At 45.4% G+C, this 23,226-nt stretch overlaps 1 protein-coding gene and 1 pseudogene across 3 annotated transcripts in view; both read left to right on the top strand.

Moving 5' to 3' along the window:
* Positions 1-23,226, top strand: part of LOC114843878 (phospholipid phosphatase-related protein type 4-like) — a 104,857-nt gene that overhangs the window by 53,941 nt on the left and 27,690 nt on the right. For all 3 annotated transcript variants that reach the window (XM_029130691.3, XM_029130692.3, XM_029130690.3), the window contains 2 exons: positions 8,122-8,179; positions 8,316-8,489. In XM_029130691.3, coding sequence (XP_028986524.1) covers positions 8,122-8,179; positions 8,316-8,489 — 232 coding nt within the window. The remainder of the gene's footprint in view (positions 1-8,121; positions 8,180-8,315; positions 8,490-23,226) is intronic.
* On the top strand, positions 8,496-22,428 carry LOC129603238 (STE20-related kinase adapter protein beta-like; annotated as a pseudogene).

The following is a 23,226-nucleotide window of genomic DNA, read 5'->3' as shown; positions in this document are numbered from 1 at the left end:
TATCTTTGGCTCTAAGTTTAGTGTAATCAATAGCTATGATGGTGTCCAAATTGTCATGCTCACCAGTGAGATCTGGTCTGACCTTCCTCTGATCGTCTACTTATCTTCCTTGCCAGAATCCTCTTCTGATTCCGGCCCACGTTGCTGATCTGAGGGTTGATTATCTCAGTCAGAACTGGTCCCAGGGTTTATTCTGCCCTGTGATTGAGGAACCAGTCTCTTTCTGTTTCTCCTACTCAATCTCCCTAGGTGTGGAGCCTGGCTCACAGCTTGGTACACACTGACTACAGTGGAACCAGGTCTCTCCTTTTCCTTTCAGCCGGACAGCATGCAATGTTCTCTCGACCACCTCGAATGGCCCTGTCCAGCATAGCTCCATCCTCTTACGCTTGACCACCCTCAGTAGGACCCAGTTGGCTGTGCGTGGGTCAATTGTCTCTGCCGCCTCTCACTGATTCTTCACCTGTAATGGAAAAGCTGAGACTAAAGCTTTAGGCTTGTCAAAATATGCTTTGTACTTTCGCCTGTTCCCTGTCGGTACCGTCGCCTGTGTCTCTTGATTGACTGTGTATGACCATTGCCTGCCTTACGTTGAGCCTGCTTGCTGTTTTGAGGATTTTGTTCGCTATTAAAACCGTCATACTGTCTCCGGCTGTGCATGTGGGTCCTGCATTACGCGCTCCCTGACAGAACGATCTGGCCAATCCCCCTGGATTATTTTGTGCTTCAGACATTTTTCCATGGATTTCGTTTAAACTGACTTACCCGCGGAGCTCCTCTTCTTTTGCCTGGAGCTTGTGAAGACTTACCAGGAGGAATCCGACCTGGAAGCACAAATACAGGTAGTGGAGGAGGTGAAGAGGAATATTGGTGGTTGGACTACCCTGATGTGGGGAAACTTTATGACTGGGTGTGCGCGAGGTGCAAGGAATTAGAACCCGATCAGCGCGCCGTGTCCGCCTAAGCGACATCTCCTCGCTCCCCTCCAGCTCTGGTCTCCCGACGTCATGCCAAACATCGGCTCCGTCTTCACCGCCCGCTCAAGGTCAGTTCTCCCCCCTGTCATCCTCTGTGACACCCCGGTGACCTCTGTTGAGTCCTTCCGCTCCTGGGCACCATCATCAGCCAGGACTCAAGTGGGAGTACAACATCAGCTCCATCACCAAGAAGGCTCAGCAGAGAATGTACTTCCTGAGGCAAGTTTCACCTTCCTGTAAAGATGTTGGTAAACCTCTACACTGCCATCATCAAATCCATCCTCACGTCCTCCATCACTGTCTGGTTCACTGCGGCCACGGCCAGAGACAAGGCCAAGTTGCAGCGCGTCATCCACTCTGTGGAGAAGGTGATTGGCTGCCACCTCCCATCTCCTCTCCAGGAGCTGCACATCTCCAGGACCCCGAAACGGACAGCCAGGATTGTAGCCGATCCCTCTCACCCAGGACATAAACACTTTTGGCTCCTCCCCTCTGGCAAGAGGCCCCGGTCCATCAGGACCAGGACCTTGCACTTCAGCTTCTTCCCAACTGCAGTGAAGAGTGAACAGTGCCCCAAATCCACACAGCTGTCCCCCCCAACCAAAGGACTATCGCTGCCACTTGTAGGCCCTACCATCCCAGTCCACCTGCGCATCCACTTCACCCCAATGTACATAGTCTGTTGATAACTTCATTTTAACTTAAATTGCACTAATGAAATACCCTGTCATGTTGCATGTTGTTCAGTCATCTTGTCATGTTGTACTGTTACCATGTCATGTTGTATGCTGTACTGTCACCATGTCATGTTGTATGTTGTACTGTTTGTACTTTTTCTAATGCTGAGATGCACCACCTGCCAACACCAAGTCAAATTCCTCGTTCTGTAAAGTGCACTCTACAGAACCTGGCAATAAAGCTTTTCTGATTCTGATTCTGAGAGTAAAGCTTCATTTTGACCTGCAAATAGGATGTTTGGGAAATCGGGGGAGATGTTAAGGCTTTGTGTTTATGGTTTTTAAATTGCAAAGCATAGTTTCAAGAAATGTCAAGAAATGTGAAAAAACTGTTGTCCACTTATATGCACAGCAATTTTCATAAAACTAAACTTGATCTTCATGATTACTACGTATGAAAATCAACATTAATTTGTTAATTGGTCTTGGATGTTAGCTTGCTGTGGACCAAACTCAATAGCTTTAGAGTGTTACAAACACCCCAAGACAAGACAGGGCAGAACCCAAAAGCAGTAACAGGCGAGGATGGCAGAATACAAAACGATATATTTATTATACTACACAAAACAAAGGGTCACTACAGAGTAGGCAAAAGGTACATAAACTAAACTGAGGCGCACTGCGAAGCAGGGCCAAACAAACTAGGCAGAGGAATAATACAAAACAGAAGCCACTACCAAACAAAACTAGGACACAATAGGTCGCTGCACTGAGTAGGCAAATTAGGAATAACAGGGCTGTTCACGATCCAAACTAAATACAAAACCAACCGTCATACAGGAAGCCAGATGCAAACTGAGAGTCCACCATAACACACTGACAATTGGAGGAGTCTCCATCCTCCACCTAAATAGTCCCCAAGTTAATGATGTTCCCGGAAGGAAACAGTTACTCAGTGCCGCCCTCTGAGGTTGGGAGGAGACTCACAACAGAGCCCCTCCCCCAACGGTCGTCCCCCGGCGACCTAGGAGGGTTCCGCAGGATGGTTCCGATGAAAGTCTCTCATGAGACCCTTGTCCAAGATGAACCTCTGCGCCACCCATTGCCGGTGTTCGGGGCCATAGCCCTCCCACTCCACCAGGTACTGGAGCCCGCTGCCCCGCCGTCTGGAGTGCAACAACTCCCGCACCGTATAAGCCAGCCCCCTGTCGATCACCTGGGCGGGCGGAGGGCGGTCGGAGGCGGGCGCCAGATCACAGTCCACCACCAGCTTCAAACAGGATACATGGAAGACAGGATGAACGCGCAGGGAGGAAGGGAGGGCCAGTCTCATCGCCGCAGGGTTGACCACCCTGGTCACCTCAAACGGTCCAATGAACCTGGGTGCCAATTTCCGCTTAGCCCCCTTCAGCTGCAGGTTCGAGGTGGAAAGCCAGACCTTGTCCCCGACTCGATACTCCGGAGCTGGAGACCAACGGCGGTTAGCCCATATGGCCGCTCTCATCTGGCCGCGGAGAAGGAAGTCGCGGGTCCTGGTCCAAACCGCCTTGCACCGCCGAATGAAGGCTCCCACCGACCCGTCCAGCCCCTGGACCTGCTGAGAAGGAAACAACGGGGGCTGATAGCCATAGCCAGCCTCAAAAGGGGAACATCCCAGCACCTGGGAAAAAAGAGTATTGTGAGCGTATTCGACCCAAGGAAGCTGCCGGGCCCAAGACGCCGGCCTGGTGGACGACATACACCGCAGCATAGTCTCCACGTCCTGATTCTTGCGCTCCGTCTGTCCATTGGTTTGAGGATGGAAACCAGACAACAAGCTGGCGGAGACACCCAGCGCTGCACAAAATTCCCGCCAAACTGCTGCGACAAACTGCGGACCGCGATCGGACAGAATGTCCTCTGGAATGCCATGTACACGGAACACATGGACAATTAGTAGCTCCACCGTCTCCTTGGCCGTGGGCAACTTGGTCAGAGGAACGAGGTGGATGAGCTTGGAGAAGCGATCCACAATGGTAAGTATGACAGTCTTACCCTCAGACGGTGGCAAACCTGACACAAAGTCAATTGAGATGTGTGACCACGGCCGGTACGGCACTGGCAGTGGACGCAACAGCCCTGCGGGTGCGCGATGTGGCGTCTTGTTCCTCGCGCACACGCCGCACGCTGCCACATAACGTCGAACGTCCATTCTAACTGAAGGCCACCAGTAACGCTGCAAGACCAGCGCCAGCGTCCGGGACCCCCCCGGATGACATGCCAGCCGCGAATCATGTCCCCAGCGTAGAACCTGGTTGCGCAGAGGAGGCGGGACAAACAAGCAACGAGGAGGACAACCAGCAGGAATGGGCACCGAGTGTTTGTAGGATCTCACCCTCGTCTCAAGGTCCCAGGCAATCGCGGCCACTGTCAGCGGGCGCAGGATACGGTCCTCCTCTGCCCTCGGCTCCTCCCCTGCGACCTCCTCAAACTTCCGAGACAGAGCATCCGGCTTCCCGTTTTGGGAGCCGGGCCTATATGATAGGGTGAAATTGAACCGAGCAAAAAACAAAGCCCACCTGGACTGTCTTGCATTAAGCCGCCTGGCCGTCTTGATATATTCCAGGTTCCTGTGATCCGTCCAAACCATAAAAGGTTGTTCTGCCCCCTCCAACCAATGTCTCCACTCCTCCAACGCCAGCTTAACTGCCAGCAGCTCCCGGTTGCCTACGTCATAGTTCCTCTCTGCGCAGTTCAGTTTGCGGGAGAAGAATGCACATGGATGCACCTTACCATCCTGCTCGCTGCGTTGTGACAGCACTGCCCCCACTCCGGTGCTGGAGGCATCCGTCTCCACTATGAACTGCCTCTGAGGATCGGGGAGACAGAGGATGGGTGCAGACGTAAACCGGGACTTCAGTAGCTCAAAGGCTTCCTTAGCGGTCGCCGACCAAACGAACTGAGCCTTAGAGGAGGTGAGGGCATGGAGAGGAGCCGCCACCTTGCTGAAGTTCCTTATGAAGCGCCTGTAAAAATTGGCAAACCCCAGAAACCGCTGCAGCTGCTTACGATCCCTCGGCTCCGGCCAATCTGTCACAGCCGCCACTTTTTCTGGATCCATCGCCAGCTTCCCTGGTTCCAAACAAAACCCTAAGAACGAAGTCTTAGCTGTGTGAAATTCACACTTCTCAGCCTTCACAAATAGCTGGTTCTCCAAGAGTATCATCAAAACTGCTCTCACGTGCACCTCATGTTGTCGCGGTTCTTTAGAAAAGATGAGAATATCATCTAAATAAACGAAGACAAACCTGTTGACCATGTCCCGCAGGACATCATTTACAAGGGCTTGGAAAACCGCAGGTGCGTTTGTCAAACCAAAAGGCATGACCAAGTACTCGTAATGTCCCGTGGGGGTATTAAATGCCGTCTTCCACTCATCTCCCTCCCTTATACGGACAAGATGATAAGCGTTACGTAAGTCCAACTTAGTGAAAATAGTAGCACCTTCTAAAAGTTCAAAAGCGGATGCAATGAGGGGAAGTGGATAACGATTACGTACAGTAATCTTATTAAGGCCCCTATAGTCTATGCAGGGACGGAGACCACCGTCCTTCTTCCCTACAAAAAAGAACCCCGCTCCTGCAGGTGATGACGACGGACAGATGAGCCCCGTGCAAAGCGCCTCCGCGATGTACTGGTCCATAGCCTCCCGCTTCGGTTTAGTCAGTGAGAAGATTCTTCCCCTCGCGGCGTGGAACCCGGCAGGAGGTCAATCGCACAGTCATACGGACGATGTGGCGGAAGCGAAGTAGCGCGAGCCTTATCAAAGACGGCCCCCACGTCATGGTAACATGCAGGAACCCGGGTCAAGTCGATCTCTGCATTAGTTTCAACCTCAGGCTCCTTAACGATCCGCCCCGCCGCCCGCAAACAATTAGCCAAACAGAAGGAGCTCCAACCCACAATTCTCCCCGCTGCCCAGTCAATGTGTGGGTTGTGTGTCCGTAACCACGGCATGCCCAGCAGAACAGGTACCTCCTTACAATCATAAACATGGAGAGAAAGTTCCTCCCTGTGATTTCCCGACACAGTCAAACTCACCGGAGCCGTGCGATGGGTGATGCGGTGAATGACCTGTTTGTCCAGCGCTTGGACCACCACGGGGTCCTGTACTGGATTCAGCCTGAGCCCCAGCTCCTGAGCAAATTGCCTGTCTATGAAGCTTCCCTCAGCTCCGGAATCCACAAACACGGGAAGCGCTCGCGCCGACAGAGGTCCTGACAGAGTGGTTGGAAACAATGCTTTGGAGAGGGAGATTAAATTCACGGTGAAGCTCGTCAGCGCCTCTCCACCGGCTGATGAGCGTTGCCGTTTAACGCGCACTGGTTAGCGCGATGACCCGGACCCCCACAGTACAAACACAGTCCGGAGTTGAAACGACGCCGTCTCTCCTCCGTCGATAGGTGACCTCGTCCGATCTCCATTGGCTCCTCCCTTTCTGTCATGAAAGCGCCCTGGGGAAAAACCCCTGGCACCTGGCGGGTGGGCGGAGACGGATGACGTGGACGTGACGTAGGAAATTCCCCCGCATCGGCTGCAGATTGGGCTCCCGCGCTCGTCGCTCGTTGTCCTAGAATGAACGGCTGAAGCTGCCCGGTTCCGCTGTGGTGTGAAAACCCTGCTGCCGATGGAGGTCGGCTGCTGCTGCAACGCAGCGCTCCCCGCTCCGCCTCGCATTGTGCGAAACGCTGGCCGATCGCCACCGCCAGCGCCACAAGATCTCTCAGTCTATCCGGAAGTACTTGCCCCGCCAACTCATCTTTGATCTCCTCCGCGAGACCGTCATAAAAACGATCGCACAAAGTCTCTTGTCTCCAATCCAACCCGGCCGCCAGCGTGCGGAACTGTACTACATAATCCATTAAGGAGGAACGTCCTTGAAACAGGTGGAACAGTTTGGCCGCCGCCACTCGGCGATGCGCGACGGGGTTAAACAGGGAAGTGAGTTCCTCTGCGAATCCCTCGAAAGTGGCGACACAGGCTGAGCTCGTATTCCGCCGCACCCCACTCTAGCGCTTTTCCTCCTAGCAGCGAGATGCAGTATGCCACCTTCTCCCCTTCAGATCGGAACAGCCCCGCTTCCACTTTAAATTTTAGCCGTAACGCGGTAATGAAACTCTGACAACGAGAGGCATCCCCGTAAAACTTGTCGGGCGGAGCTAGTCTAACCTGGGAAGACGGAATCGTCTCTAAAGAAGCTGGTTCACTGCCGATCCCCCGCAGAGTACGCAAGGCCTCAGCACGGGCTGTAGTGCGTGGGCTGTCTAGAAACAAACGAGCACTGCTAAGGCTCAGAACCTGCCAGGCCTCCTCTCCTGCTGCTGGGTCCATGTTTGGTCAGTGTGTACTGTTACAAACACCCCAAGACCAGACAGGGCAGAACCCAAAAGCAGTAACAGGCAAGGATGGCAGAATATAAAACGATATATTTATTATACTACACAAAACAAAGGGTCAATACAGAGTAGGCAAAAGGTACATAAACTAAACTGAGGCGCACTGCGAAGCAGGGCCAAACAAACTAGGCAGAGGAATAATACAAAACAGAAGCCACTACCAAAGAAAACTAGGACACAATAGGTCGCTGCACTGAGTAGGCAAATTAGGAATAACAGGGCTGTTCACGATCCAAACTAAACACAAAACCAACCGTCATACAGGAAGCCAGATGCAAACTGAGAGTCCACCATAACACACTGACAATTGGAGGAGTCTCCATCCTCCACTTAAATAGTCCCCAAGTTAATGATGTTCCCGGAAGGAAACAGTTACTCAGTGCCGCCCTCTGAGGTTGGGAGGAGACTCAAAACATAGAGAATGATTAGTACCAATGAACTACCAGTAATAACCTATTGGTAGTTCATCCCAGGTTCAAGCCCTGCTTCTGGCACCAGGTGTTCCCTTGAGTTAGACACTTTGCACTAGCTCCCCAGACGGATAACATCTGCAGACAGACTGAACACTTGGTGAAATCGGTGACAGGCATGTCTGTCAGGCTTGAGGAGATGTTGCAGGTACTCCATAGACCCGAAGGAGGCGATGAGCCCTGAGTCCCGATCGATTAATTGGACTATTGATCTAAACAAATTAGTTAGATAATTAGAACAGCTCCAACTTTGTGACTGTTCTAGCAGTTGAATTTCCCCACTGTGGGATCATTAAAGTTAAAAAAACTCAATCGTAACCTTAGCCCTAAAATCACGTCTTAACCCTCAAAAAGGCCTTAAAAGCTGTGAGGGCCCAGTGAAAATGTATTCACTTTGTCAAAATGTGCTCACTTGAGTAGGAAAATACGTTTTTTGGTTTGCACACACACACACACACACACACACACACACACACACACACACACACACAAACACACACACACACACACACACACACACAATCTGTATTGATACATGGCGTCTGTCTTTCTTGTCCTACAGAAAGTCTTTCCCATCACAGCATGCAACTCTGGCTGCCTTTGCTGCAGTCTACATCTCAGTAAGTATTTAACATGGACACATATCAGAGATGTGTAGCTAACTACCTCACTTAAGCACTCCAACCAAAATTAAAATAAATAAATACATGTAAGAAAGCTAAAGATCGGTTAATCATGTCAATCTGTGTATTTCAGATGTATTTCAACACAGTGCTGACAGATTCGGCAAAGCTGCTGAAGCCTCTCCTGGTGTTCTCCTTTGTCATGCTGGCTATTCTGGCTGGGTTAACCAGGATTATCCAGTTCAGAAACCACCCTGTTGATGTCTACTGCGGATGGTTATTGGGAGCAGCCATCGCTGTTTACCTGGTAAAAGTCAATTACTGGTGGTTTAGAAAGGGCTAAAAAAGGGCAAGTTAATGGGGCGTTGAACAAAGATTCCCATAGATGACCATTATAAAAACATGATGAAAAAAGGTTAAATAACATAAGTAGAAAAGCTGAAAACGTGACAATTAATAGCCTTGATCATCTAACGATGATGCACAATTGGAACGTTGAACGACGATTGTATGACAAAGTGTAACAATGCCATACTGAGGCAAACTTGACGAGAAAATGATGATGATTTGCATTGTAAAAAAAAAAAACGATAAAAAAAGTTAAATAACATTAAAAGGATACTTAACATTAATGATGACGCGTGTTTAGAATGTTAAACAACGACTTTACAATAAAGCATAGAGAAAATGTTAGCGACCGAAAAACGGGGCGAAATAAGTTCTATAATAACTAAATAAAGCATTTCCAGAAGAAAATGCACAGTGAATGCTTCCATGCTGAATGTATTGCTAAAGAATTGCTGGAAGTAGCAATATTTAACATTTAAAACATAGCTGAAAAAAGCTAAAGCATGTAAAGCATAGATACATGTATCTGAAGTGAATTAGGAGTTTTTTCAAATATTTGCTGAAGAAGCTGAGGTAGTTTCTTGTAACTGAGAAAATTTTAAAAAGATTTGGTGAAACTGAGGAACTGTTGAAAATGAAGGTGTGTAAAGGTAAATTTGAATATATATATTTGAATATAACTTATTGTATTAAGCAGCTAAATAATTTAATTCAATTGTTTTAAGTTCAAGAGCTGAAAGAATAGCTCAAAGTTGTGGAAAAATTTAATACAGCTGAAAGTAGCTGCAGAGGAAGTAGTTGAATATTAAATTGAGAGAAGTTAATCATAATTAACCAGTCAGAAGTAGACATAGTGCCATTGAAGCTAAAGATTTTGTATGGGCCTTTTTTACGGCATTTGTAGGAAGTATGTATGCCCAATTATTAAATTGTAAAATAGTATTATTGACTACATAATGAACCGGTCAAAAACAGAATTTCTGCTATTTAGGCTAAAGATTGGGATATGCTTTATAATAGGACGTGTGTGTGTGCTTTATTACTAAAAAAGGAAACAGTGAAACAGCTGCTTTATTTATTTGAGTTTATTGCTGTTGTATGCTGCAATGCTGAACGTATTACTGAAAGTAGCTCAAACATTGAACACACAGCTTGAAGTAAGTTAATATTAGAGCTCAAAGAGGACAAAAGTTCTTAAAGTTTTTTCCAGAAAGAGAAATTTTGTTGTAAATGTTTTACAGTACTGAAATCATTAATTAAGCAGTCATTGCAAGGGCCATTCCTTCACACACCAGTTTCTATTATGGTGCATTACCCTTGATGCATTGCGCTGTAAATTTGCATACATTGCTGAATGACGAAATGTTGAATTTAATCCTCAAGAAAAGTTTTTAAAAAGCAGAATTTTTTAGCTAAATATACCTATATAAGAAAGAGCAGATAGGTTAAAAAAAAGCTGAATGTATACACATGCTTTGATCGGGAATCCACAGTGTAATGAACTCATCAGTAATATGTATAGAGCTGCTGGAAACTGAGCATTATGAGTTTGACTTGTCGGTCAAAGTGTTACTGAGCTCAATTATTGATCTACTGCAGCTGCATCGTTGTCATGAAGATGGTTCTCCAAAGGCAAGATCCCCCACAGATGAGCTCAGTTAGTTGTAGTGAAGATGATTTGCACCCCTGCCTAACTGGATTGTTGCAGCAAAATGGTTATAACAAAAATAACTTCACTTTATGAATCCCAAGGCTTCCAATGGCTCCTAATAAGCAACTGGCATGAGTTTTATTTTTGAGAAGTGAGAATTTAAAAATCGCAGTCCACTGCATTTCTCTAACTTGGACATCACGCACTCTAGCTCAAGCAATACACAATAAAAAGCTGAGAATTCTTGAAAAAACAACGGCTGCACCAGCATGCCTGGATATTTTTTACTCCCCTCATTAACCTAAAGGCCAGTCAAAACTCTGCGAAGGTATACCTGACATCCTAACTCAGGTGTGAATTGCTCCCTTTGTTACGTAAAAGGGCCACCACAGGGGGGGGGGCTGGGAGCTGTGGTGGGGGGAACTGACCGACTTCAACAAAACCTGTGTGAACCTCTGTTTCACTTTGCCATCTCAGAGAGACATCAACACACCTGAGGTGTTTTCTTTTGGGACATTTGTTATTAAAAAAAAACATTTTTACACAAATGCAAATAATAAAAGGCATGTGACCCAACCAAAAACACACACTAAATAAACATGACAACAGAAAACCTTGGAAGCAGCGGATGAATAAGTAAAAATTAATAATACAAAGTGAGTAAATACATTTCAATTACTTACTGCTCTTTTCAGAGCAAAAAAATATACTTTGATCATTAGAGCCCAGGCCAGGGATCAAACCACAAACCTTTGGATCTCAAGACAACCACTCTACCAAGTAAGTTATGAAGCTACCAACAATGACATAGCCATTCTGGCTAAGCTGTTGTTGTTAAATTCATTTACATGCATTGAATACAAGTGGGCGCGCTCTCCTTTCTGTAACAGAAACACACAGGAGCAGACCTGCAACTTTTTTACTTTTATGTCTTTTTTTTCCACAGTGAAACATACAATAATTTTTACTGACAGAGTCAGAACTCCTATGTGGCCCATTCCAGCACTTGAGAGAAGCAGCTTCACTCGCTCTGTGGCTGAGCAGACTCATTTACATGCATTGAATACAAGTGGGCGCGCTCTCCTTTCTGTAACAGAAACACACAGGAACACACAAGATTTTGTGCTTCCTTCTGACAGACCTCAGACCTATTGGGCCTTATTTGGGCCCCACAGTACCAGTGTTGGTTCTGTGTGTTTTCATGTCTCCATGAGAGGACCACAGCCTCTGTCAGGCCTGTGTCAGGACTGAGAAACACAGACTTACACAGGTTTTGTTGAAGTGGCTTAGCGTGCCTCCTCCCTGTGGTGCACAGGTAACGGCCCCATTAGCAGAACAATGGCAGCTGATCAGGTAAGGCAGCGTACGAATCGACTGCCTCGTAGGTAGTCCTCCCAAAGTGAGAGTTGGCTGCTCCGTAGGCAGTCTAATGTTAGTGACATTAGACTCATACATCTCACAGTTTTTGTGGAAAATCAAGCCACCACAAATTAGTTTAAAAACTCTTCAAAAATCCAGACGCTGCGGCGGCCTAGAACTACCTAACTTCCACCACTATTTTCTTGCCAATAGACTGAACCATGTCCACAAATGGATAAAACCCATGCCAGCAGACTCCTCCTGGATAGACATTGAACAAACATTTTGTGGAAATATTAAAGTTGCAGATCTGCCCTTTATCAGCACCAAAATCAAACATCATAGTTGTTACCAGAGCATTAGCATAAAAGCATCTCTGAAAGCCTGGTGGGGTTTTCTTAAAATGAATGGGTCTTCGCTTACTCTTTGCCAAAACACACCTCTCTGGAACAATCCAGACATCATACAAAACAAAAAGGCAATACACTTTTCAACTTGGCATATCAAAGGTATAACACATCTGAAACATCTTTTCACAAGAGGCAAGTTTACCTGTTTTGAAGAACTAGTGTCCCACTATGAAATCACTAGTGCCAATTTCTTAGAATACCAACAACTAAAGTCAATACTTAATGCAAAAAGTAAGAATACTCCCATCCACATGCAACCACCACCAGTAATAGAGCAATTTATTGATATATCAGGGAAAAGGACAGTAGCCAAAATCTATATCTTAATTTCCAATGTAGACCAGACAGTGAGCCTTCCCATCTCTAAATGGGAAGCTGATCTCAATATCACCTCTAATTACACGTTCTGGAATAATATATGTTCTAATTTATTCAGAATGACAAAAATACAAATTTACAACTAATACAATACAAAATTCTTCATAGAACTCACTATACAGGACAAAGGATGTTCCAAATGTGTCTCACAAACTCAAATATTTGCCCTCACTGTACAGATAACACAGCAGATACATTCCTACATGCATTCTGGTCATGTTTACCTGTGCAGCAATTTTGGCAAAGAGTATGTGAACACCTGTCAACCCAGTTAAGCTGTCCAATCCCAGCAGCCCCTGCACTCTGTCTTCTAGGAGATCTAAGTGGGCTTGATCTAGAGACAAACTCATCACACACACTTCTTTCTGCCCTCTGTGTCGCAAAGAAAATCATCCTTATGAACTGGAAAACTAAAAAAAAATTAAGCATTACTCAGTACCTGAACAGCTTGTTAGATTATACCACCTTAGACACATTGTCTGCTTCATCAAATCAATGACCAAAACTATACTCTGATTGATTCCATTTCCAGGTAAGGATGCGTGGGGCTCGGGTACTGCGTCATGTCTGGCACAGTGGTGGTGGGGTGACTGGTGGTTGGGGGTGCCTGCCTGCCTAAGGAACCAGGACAACGGGTCGGTGGACTCTGGGCTGGCCGCATAGGTCCCCTGCTGCAGGGGTGTGGTGGCTGCTGAGACCGGCGGTCCTGTGCCGGAGTAGGGCCATTTTGAGGGTTGGCGTGTGCCTGTCTCCGGGGAGCCGGAAGCGGGCCTCCCTGCCGGTGTGGGGGGGCGGACCTGGGAGTGGAGACCTGGGTGACCTGCGTTCGGTGGACTCCCTCTGGGGGTGCCTGCCTGTGCCCGGAGGGGTGTCTCTCCCCTGGGGCACTGCCCCTGCTCGGGTGGGGCGCTGCCTGCCCTAGTGGTCCGACGCCCTCTGGTGACTGCTCGGGTCTGTTGCAGGGGGGGTTGGCGGACTACTCAGGCTACAACCTTCATTGGGCCCTGGGCGGAGGCTGGCCCTCAATGCACAACCGCAGAGTATGGGTGTGGGTTTGAGTGTAGTACTACACGGGGCAAGCATGGGCATACTTGAGTGAGAGAATGGGTAAGTGTGAAAGAAGGGTGAGGATGGCTCTGGCTGTGCTGCGTGTGGCGCCTGGGCCGTAGTACTGCGGTCCCTGGGTCTCGGCTGTCCCTTCCTGGCTGGGGGTTGTGGGGGGTGGTGGGATGGATAGCAGAGCCAGTCGGGAACCTGACTCTGCATACCCTGGTGCTCTGCTTCCCAACTACATTTCTCCGCATTCATCCACTTAGGTCTGCAAGGGGCGTCCTGCTGATGGAGGGACCGGGGCTACTGGGAAGTGGTTCCGTCCCTTCCAAGTGGGATGCTCTGCAGTTTTAATTGCATTAGTTATACACACTTGTCCAGGAATCTGGGGGCTCTTTCCGCGGGGGCCAGTAGACGGAGCCTTCCCATTGATGGCTCTGTCTGCTGGACCACTCGGAGAATTGGCTATCTCCCAAAGTTCCTCATACTTAGCCACATACACATATATTTAGGGCCGGGGGTGGGCTCCTTCACTGGGGCCTGGGGCTGAGGCCAGTTGTGGCCTCGCCCACTGGCCCTGGTGGAGAGATCACCACCCAGTTTTAACTGCAAAAAGATATTTAGTGCGAGGGGGGGCACGGTCCGGGGGACACACCGTCAGCCAGCGTTTGTGCTCCCAGAGGTGTCACCCACATTCAGTGCACTTTAGTTCCACACACTCACGTCCAAGCTGAGTTGCAGGGCTCTGGGGTACCTTTTCTGCTGCCCTCTGCCTCCCCCGGGTTGGGGGGGTTGGGCGGTGCTCGGGAGGAGCTGCGGTCCCTGCCTGGGGCCAGATGGACGGCAGGCCAGAGACCTACCCTCCCCACGAATGTGATCAAGCGAATGGTGTGGGTGCGAGAATGTATCTGAGAGTGCATTGGTTCACGTATGATTGATTAGTTTGTTGTGAGAGAGTCTATGGTGTGTGTTGATGTGATGATGTGTGTTGCACATGTGGTGGGTGTATGCGTCTGTGTTTGTGTGAGTTGGTATGCGCTTGGTGCGGTTGGAGTGTGGGGGGTCCGGTTTTCCGCCCGGGGTACGATGATCGTCTGCCTGGGTGGTCTCTTTTCTGAGACCCCCACCAATTGCTGGCCTTGTGCTGCAGGCCGGTGTGGTGCCAGGGGATGAGGTCGGGCCGAAGGGGTCGGCCCCGCTCCGCTCGTGTGGGGGTGGTGGACTGGGGGCGGGTCCAACTCTGGGCGCGGGGGCATCTTCTGTCGGGCTCCCTACGGACCGTGGGTCCTCGGGCTCTACTCTTTCAGGCCGACCCTCCCGCTGGGGGGAGTGTTTGCCCCTGGTTCTCATGGGCAGACAGCGTTGACCCCCGGTGGCCCATTCTGGCCTCGGGTGCTGTCTCTGTGGCTGCTGCAGCTCTGCCTGGGGGGCTCTGTGTGGGCGGCTTGGGTCGCAACACCTGCCCTCCTGGAACTGAAGGTGTGTGGGCTCCCTGGCTGCTAGGATTCCTTCCTCTGCTTGCTGGATGGGCGTAGTGGCCGAGCCCCTTACATCATCCTGGCTTCCACAAGTGGCATTGTTCATGCACCAACGTCTGCCTCACCCTTTAGGTGAATAATATTAAGCTACAGCCTTACTAACCTTGTAGTGGGACACTTTCCAAATCCAACTGTAAGTATTATTGATACTCATCACTACCAATATCAATAATGTGTGAATATAGAATTTGTGGTGTTGTATGTCATGACTTTTATTAAGTAGTATGGGATATGTATAATAATGCATATATGTATGTATATGATATGTATATTTTTGTATGAGTATGTGCACATACCTTAACACTATTATTGGTATTAGTATTAATCTCCAAGGTAAACCACAGTACAAAGGTTGTTTAGTTATGAATGTGTTAGCCTAAGGTACATCCCTGCTTCTTATTTTTTTTGCTCCGATTGTTTACCTAACAGATTTACTTGGTTTCAGCAGCTGGTTGCACCCCCCACACACACCCTCCCGCATACACGCCCTAAAGCAGAAACCTAACCTGTCCACCAACATAGCAACATCACACACATTTTGGATTAGCTAAATAAACCATCAAATAAACCATAAATATAGATATATATAATATAGAGTATATAAGCTGTCCATCACAATATGGCATTCAGCGTAATATATGCTGCTTGCTAAACTGCTGGACAGAACAAAAAAAAAATCTAGTCTAGTTTGGAATTCTCTGTGTGTCTCATATTACACCGCTTCATCCTCCCGTCTCCCTCCACCGCGCTCCGTCTCTCGGCCTGTGAGCCGATGAATGTCGAAGTCTGTGATTTTACCGTCGCCAAAAGGACTCCAAGTCTTTCTTGGACTGTTCCTGCATCTCCCACACTCAGGTCCAGCCCATGGACATAGAGGAACGCTACGAGGACATCAGCCACCAGTTCCTGAGCTTTGACGGTTCTGAATACACTCTGCAAGGCCTGCAGGTGGTGATGACATCACAGGGCTGTCGGCCGAGCCAGCCCACTACCAGCTACCAGAAGGGGATTCAACAATCTGAGCCAAGTGAACATGGCGCGGCACATCCCCACCGGCCAGCTGGTGGCTGTCAAACAGACCAACTTGGATGAGTGCACAGAGAAGGAGCTGCTGCAGCTCATGAACGAGGTTCTGTTGTCTAAGCTGTTCCGCCATCCCAACCTGCTCAGCTCTCGCCTGGTCTTTAGCTCCTGCTGCCAGCTGTGGGTCCTTACACCACTTATGGCTTATGGCTCTGCAGACACCTTGCTGAGGACATACTTCCCAGATGGCATGAGTGAATCCCTTATAGCATACCTGCTTTATGGCGTGCTGAAGGCATTGGAATACCTCCACCGGATGGGCTATGTTCACCGGGGTGTGAAGGCCAGTCATATCCTGCTGTCAGGGGAGGGGCACGTCTACCTCTCAGGCCTCCACAGTGTTTACAGCATGATGCGCGATGGGAAGAGGATGAGAGCAGTGTTCGACATGCCTCATCACAGCCCTGCTCTGCTGCCCTGGCTCAGCCCTGAACTGCTGCGACAGGATCTGCATGGATATGGTGTGAAGTCAGATATCTACAGTTTGGGTATCGTTGCCTGTGAGCTGGTCAGTGGGAGGGTTACTTTCCAGGACATGCCTCCCACTCAGATGTTGCTCCAGAAGCTGCGCGGCTCCCACTGCTGCCTCCTGGACGTGGCTCCTTTCCCGCTCGGCGAGCTGGGAGGGCTGAAGGTTTCGCGGTCCGGGGTGGACTCCGGCATCGGGGAGAGCGTGGCCACCGGAAGCCTGACGCACAGCGCCACTGCCCCTCCCACCGACCGACCTCAGAGCCCTGGGCCCAAGAACCACTCTGCCACTCTGCATAACCTGGTCCAGCTGTGTCTCCAGCAGCAGCCTGATCGCAGACCATCAGCATCTACTCTTTTGACCCACGCCTTTTTTAAGCAGGTAAAGAGGCACACCGGAGACTCTTTCCATAGCCTCATGTACCCAGCAGTGCCCCTCACCACCCCAGAGGACCCTCCGGTATTCTGTCCCCCCGGCCCGTCTTGCCACTCTCCAACATCACATAGCTCTGACACCCCTGATGCAGCGTGGGACTTCTAACCAGCAAGCTCAAGGCTGACGAGCTAAACAAGACAATCAAAGGAAAGCAATGAGGCCAAATTCTACTGTGCTTTACTTTTACGTCATTATTAAATAATTGTCATTATTATTATTATTATTATTATTTTTATTATTATTATTATTATTATTATTAGCCAGACTCTGAGCCTTTTAAATAATTTCTAGTTTATTTTATATATTCGTCTGATGCATATGCGAGTTTGTTTTGTGGTTTAGTGAAGCAACTGTGAACGTGTTGGATCAAAGAAGCTGCTCTTATCATACAGTATATTATGAATCCATATAAATATTATTATCATCAGTTAGATTAGAAGTCATGCACTTCTTCTGAAAATGGAGACAACAAGAACTTAAGGGTTAAGTCCACTGAAATATTCCTAAAAAAACAGCTAATGGTGATAAACAGCATATGTCTCTTTTAATGATGATGACAGTTTTCCTGTGTGCACACGTTCCTCTGCTCCAGATGTACAGGTGAAGTGAAAACACTACATATCTAGGTACTAAGTAAATAACCCCTTAGTGTACGACCTGCGAGGGTTGAGTTTCCCTTTAAATGTTATACTGTAGTCGTACTGTACATACTGAAAACCAAGCTAGGTTAGGTGCATATATATTCATCTATAATGCAAATCTGCATTTTATTAATGAGAAATCTGATCTAAAGTCAACACAGGCTCCCAAATGTTTTGCTTAACTGCCTTGATCTAAAACTATTATTATGGTTTCCTGTCCAGAGGGTTTCTGATGGGCCACATTGAAATGTGTATATATATTGTCGGTGTATAGTTGAATATATATGCACACACATACAGTATATTGTCTTTTACAGCATATTAGCACATAGGTACTTGCCTATGAGTCCAGGTGACAAGGGGCGGACTGAGCTCACAGTACGAGCCTGTGGGCAGCAGGATGTGTCTAGTACTGTATGTAGGAGTTTGACTCCTTCAGCAATGACAGTTGGTAAAAAGCTTCCCTGACCTGATCCTCTGTGATTCTCCAAAAGAAGATTTCTGCTGTGCTCTGTGACCACTTATTCAGCAATGCCTTTGTGTTTTATTGAAACCTGAATATGCTGACTCATCTGTAACTGTGATTATGTTATATTACACACCTGTAATATAAATATATATATATATATATAATTGATTTTTTTACTTCAAAAAAAAAAGAAAAAAACATGCTTAAACTGTTCTAAATCAAAAAGTATTACATATTTTAAAAAACTGAACAATAGATTAATAGTTGAATAGTTGACGATTGTTTTGTAGTTCAAATGGTGTCTGTGGCTTAAAGTATGCGAAAGTAGTTAAAGCTGAAAGTAGACAAAGCTAAAGACGATTTGAAAAGTTGTTTCCATTCATTTCAATGGGAAAAAAATGAATGAGAAAAATAATTGCACACTTCTCCTTAAAAAGATGGATATATAAAGCTGAAGCAATTGAATTTCAAATTTAAAAAAAAAGTTTAACGAGATATGCTGAAATTCAAGAAAGGCTAAAATGTAGAATGTAAAGGATTGCTGAATTTGATGAAATATAGCTGAATGTATCAAAATAGGCAAATTAAGTTTAAGAACTGAATGAACTGAATGCTAAGCATTAATATAGTCTCATTAACTAATAATAACCAGTCAAAAGCAGAAAATGTGCTATTTAGTCTAAAGATTTGGATTGCTTTTATTTTGAAAGGATATGGAGGAAGTGTGTGTGTCTGATTACTAAACTGTAAAATAAAAATAAAGTCATAACAAACCAGATGAAAGCAGAAATATTGCTGTATGAAGCTGAAGATCTGAATTTGTGGTTTTATTTTGAAAAGTTGCCAGGTCTCCCACTAACAATATATAGAGATAGTTAGATCTGTTGTAATAGTGTTTGGAGCAAACACGTTTTTAACTTAGCTTTTATAGTGCTGGTTTGTTAAATCTTGGCATGGCATTAATGACCTCCTTTCTGTCCTTTCTTAAAATTCTGCTCAGAGGGCCGGTGGGACAGGGATGTTCACAACGTCCTCTGTATAACGACCTGGGTCCAGTAGGATTTTATTGAAGATGGTCTCCACTAAATTGTAAAATAGTCATATAATAAAGTCATAATAAACCAGTTGTAAGCAGAAATATTGCTATATAAAGCTGACATATAAAGATTTAGTTTTGATCACAATACATTGGTTTCCTTCAGAGAAATTGAGTTAAATATTTAATGTATCAGCAACTTTTAGTTATATTATAAAATGATCATCTGTGACTAGTCATTTACCCTTTTTTATACTATGGTAATTAACCACACACACTTTCCAAAATAAAAGCACACATTCAGATCTTCAGCTTTACACTACTCACAAAAAGTTAAGGATATTTGACTTTAGGGTGGAATTCACAGAAAATGTAAGCTGTTCACACAACAGTGATTATGTATCACAAAGTAGGGCATTTGAGTAGAAGAATGCAATGGTAATTTCCCCATGTGAAACCGTTTATTGACGCAAAAGCCAAGAACAGTTGAGGGTATACCGCAACAAAAAATGACAATGCCTCATAACATGTGCCCTTGACCATCAATCACAACCTGACAACAACTTCTCATGCTGTTCACAAGTCAACTAATGAGGCATGGCACTCCACTTCTTAAAGGGTGGCCCTCGCGTCATTGAGGATTCAGAATGCTGGGGTACCAGCCCCTACTCTGCAACTCAGCTGATCCCGTAGGTGTTCTAAGGGATTCAGGTCCTGAGAAAGTGCAGGCCACTCCATGTGAGGAACCCCAGCCTCCACTAGCCATTCCATAATGATGCGACCACGATGAGCTGGAGCATTGTCATCTATGTAGATAAAATTGGGTCTGTGTTGTTCATGCAGGGGCACAATTACAGGATTAATTATGTTATTCAAGTAGTACTGGCTTGTCACTGTGCAATGCACAAGGTGTAGGGCAGTTTTGTATAGAGTAGCAACACCTGCCCAGACTGTAACACCACCACCATCAAAGGGTCGTCTGATGACAACAGTGGCTGACTCATAGTGCTCTTCTTGACGTCTACAGCATTATTAGTGGCCATCATTTCTGCTCAATGTAAATTGACCTTTATCAGAGAATAGCACTGAGGCCCACTGGTTCCTTGTCCAGCGTAAATGCTGCCTGGCCCAAGCAAGACAATGATGCCTGTGCCTGATGGCAGGGTCAAGTACCCTTGCAGGTTGCCTAGCATGCAGACAACGCTCATGTAAATGGTTTGGTATGGTCTGACGTGACACTTGGATGCCTTTCACCTCCAGCAACTGTTCCTGAAGTTGATTGGCATTCGTTATCCGGTTTTGCAGGGCACTGGTCACAATGTAGCAGTCATCAGCATGGGATGTGGCCAAAGGGCGTCTACTGCTACGTCTTTCTATTAATGTTCCAGTTTCTCTGTATCTTTGTTGCAACCTGCTGAACACACTTTAAAACACTCTAAGCCCGGTAATCAGTGAGAGACTCCCATTTGAAGCCTCACAATGGCGAGGTAATGTCCATCAATCATTAGGTGTCGTCTTGGTCTTATTGTGTCCAAATGTAAACAGCATGATGGAGAAGACTGCTTAAATACCAGTTCAAATTCATGGATCATTCACCTGATGTGAATTTTGCTATTAAGAATCTCGTCAGAGAAAAGCAAGTTTCACAGAGTGTACGTGCACACAGAGGATTTTTGCATGGGCATTCACAAGTTAAGATACAGTGCTTTCAAGTTTGCTTGTAAAGGTTATAGCATATTTTAGATGCATTATTATAAAAGGTCAAATATCAATAACTTTATGTGAGTAGTGTATATAGCAATATTTCTTCTTTTAACTGGTTTAATATGACTTTATTATATGACTATTTTACAGTTTAGTAATTATCCTTACAAAAAAAGCACAAATCCAAATCTTTAGACTAAATAGCACATTTTCTGCTTTTGACTTGTTATGATTTTGAAAAATGAAACCATGAAATGAAACTATGAAATTTGAGGCTGCAGTTGTTTTAAAGGTTTCCACAACTGTTCTTTCAGCTCTTGAGCTCTATTTACCGATTTTGATACATTCAGGTGTATTTCATTAAATTCAGTGATCCTTTACATACTTCTTTCATTTTAGCATTTCTTGATTTTAACTGCTTCAGCTTCTTCTTAAAATATTCAGCTCTGTTTAAACAACTTCCAGTTCTGTTCAGATACATCCATCTTTACTTTATGTGCTTAAGCTACCTTCAGATATGTTTTGAATGTTTCAGCTATTTTCAGCAGTACATTCAGCGTCAAAGCATTCACTGTGCATTTTCTTTTAGAAATGCTTTTTTTTAGTCCTTTATCTTATTATTCTGCCACATTTTTCAGTCGGTTTCATCATCTTAATGCCTCATTGTAGAATTGTCGTTCAACTGTCTAAAAAGGTGTCACCTTTAGGAGATGGGGGCTATTGCTTTTCACGTTTTCAGCTTTTCAACTTTTAACTTTTTTTATAATAGTTGTCTATGAGAATCATCGTTCAACTTTTCATCTTCAACTTCCCTCCTTTCATCAGCTTCTATCATCGTGATACTTGAAATGTCAATTAAACTTCAAAGGTGTCTATCATCTTTCAACTTTCGTTCAACAGCATCTTGTAGTCATACTTGTCTTCTTTCTAATGATGTGTCTGGCAAAGCCGTCTGACCTATGCTTTAGTTGCTATCGACCTCAAAGCACAGAGAGATTCTGAATTTTCTCCATAAACTCCATGATAATTTACGCCAGACGTCTGGGGAAAAACGCAAAAGGAGACACATTTTGAATATCGTGAGTGTGATCGCAATCTTTAGTCCTCAAACATAAAATTCAAACCAGGTAGTCATTGAAGCTTTGGGAATCATAAAGTAAAGTCATTTCTGTCATAACAATTATGGTTTTGCTGAAATAACCCTATTTATTAGCCTTGAAACTGCTTTCACAGAGCAGCACCAAGCACCAAGCCAAATAATTTGCTTTAATAGTAATATTTCTGCTTTTGGCTGGGTAATTATGACTATTTAAAGATTGATTAACAGTTTAGTACAGTAATTACCCACACATGCTTCCCCTAAGTTCTTTCAAAATGAAAGCACCAATGCAATTCATTATCTTTAACGCCATCGTTTTTGCCTTTGAATGGTTAATTATGACTAATTCACAGTAAAGTAATTACTGGCACACATTTCCTCTAAATCCTTTCAAAATAAAAGCACCAATGCAATTTATTACCTTAAATGCAAGATTTTTGGAAAATTTCTGGTTATGGCTGAATAATTATCAATCGAGACTATTTTACAGTTCAGTTAATAAGCACACACACACACACACACACACACACACACACACACACACACACACACACACACACACACACACACACACACTTATTAAGGTACTTTTATTCTGAAAGGGCTTAATCTAAATCTTTTGCTTTAATAGGGCTATTTTTGCTTTTGAATGATAAATTATGACTATTTAACATCAATTTTATAGTTTAGTAATCACTCACATACAACCTCTAAATCCTTTCAAAATAAAAGCACCAAAGTCACTTATTACCTTAAATGGCAAGATTTTTGGTTCTGACTGGTTAATTATGACTAGTTATTAAACTATTACACAGTTAAGTAATTAATTACAAATACTTTCTTCAAATCCTTTCAAATTAAAAAGCTAGTCAGCTTTTTAATTATCGTCAACAATGCACCTTGGTCAACTTTGTAAACTTTGACATCTTTTTACCTTGGTAAACTTTTGAATCGTTGTCATCTTTTTACTCTTGTCATCGTTTTACCTAGGTCATCTTTGTAATCGTCATGCCATCTTTTCAACCGCTGTCATCATTTCATTCTGCTTTATTCTTTTATTTTATTTGTTTTGTGGTTTTCAAAGTTTTTTCATAGTGAACTTTTTGACGTCAGTCAGAGCAGTTTAATCAGCATTTAGCATCTTTTCGGCAACAGAACAGCTCTCCCGTGTAAGTTTTCGAGAAATTACTTTTTCTAGTTATGAGATTCTGTCTCGTGGGCATAATGACAATATTGAGATACCAATGTTTTTTTTTTCAGAAATTTAATTTAAAAGACTGCTCCCACCGAGATTCAAACCCGGGACAAAAGCCTTCAAATGAGGTGCATTAACCACTGTACTATTTTAAGTTGACCAGCACTATCTACTCATTC

This window comes from Betta splendens, chromosome 17, assembly GCF_900634795.4.
Source record: "Betta splendens chromosome 17, fBetSpl5.4, whole genome shotgun sequence".
NCBI lineage: Eukaryota > Metazoa > Chordata > Actinopteri > Anabantiformes > Osphronemidae > Betta > Betta splendens.
Note: the sequence above shows the minus strand (reverse complement) of the source record. Positions and strands in the feature narration are given on the sequence as shown.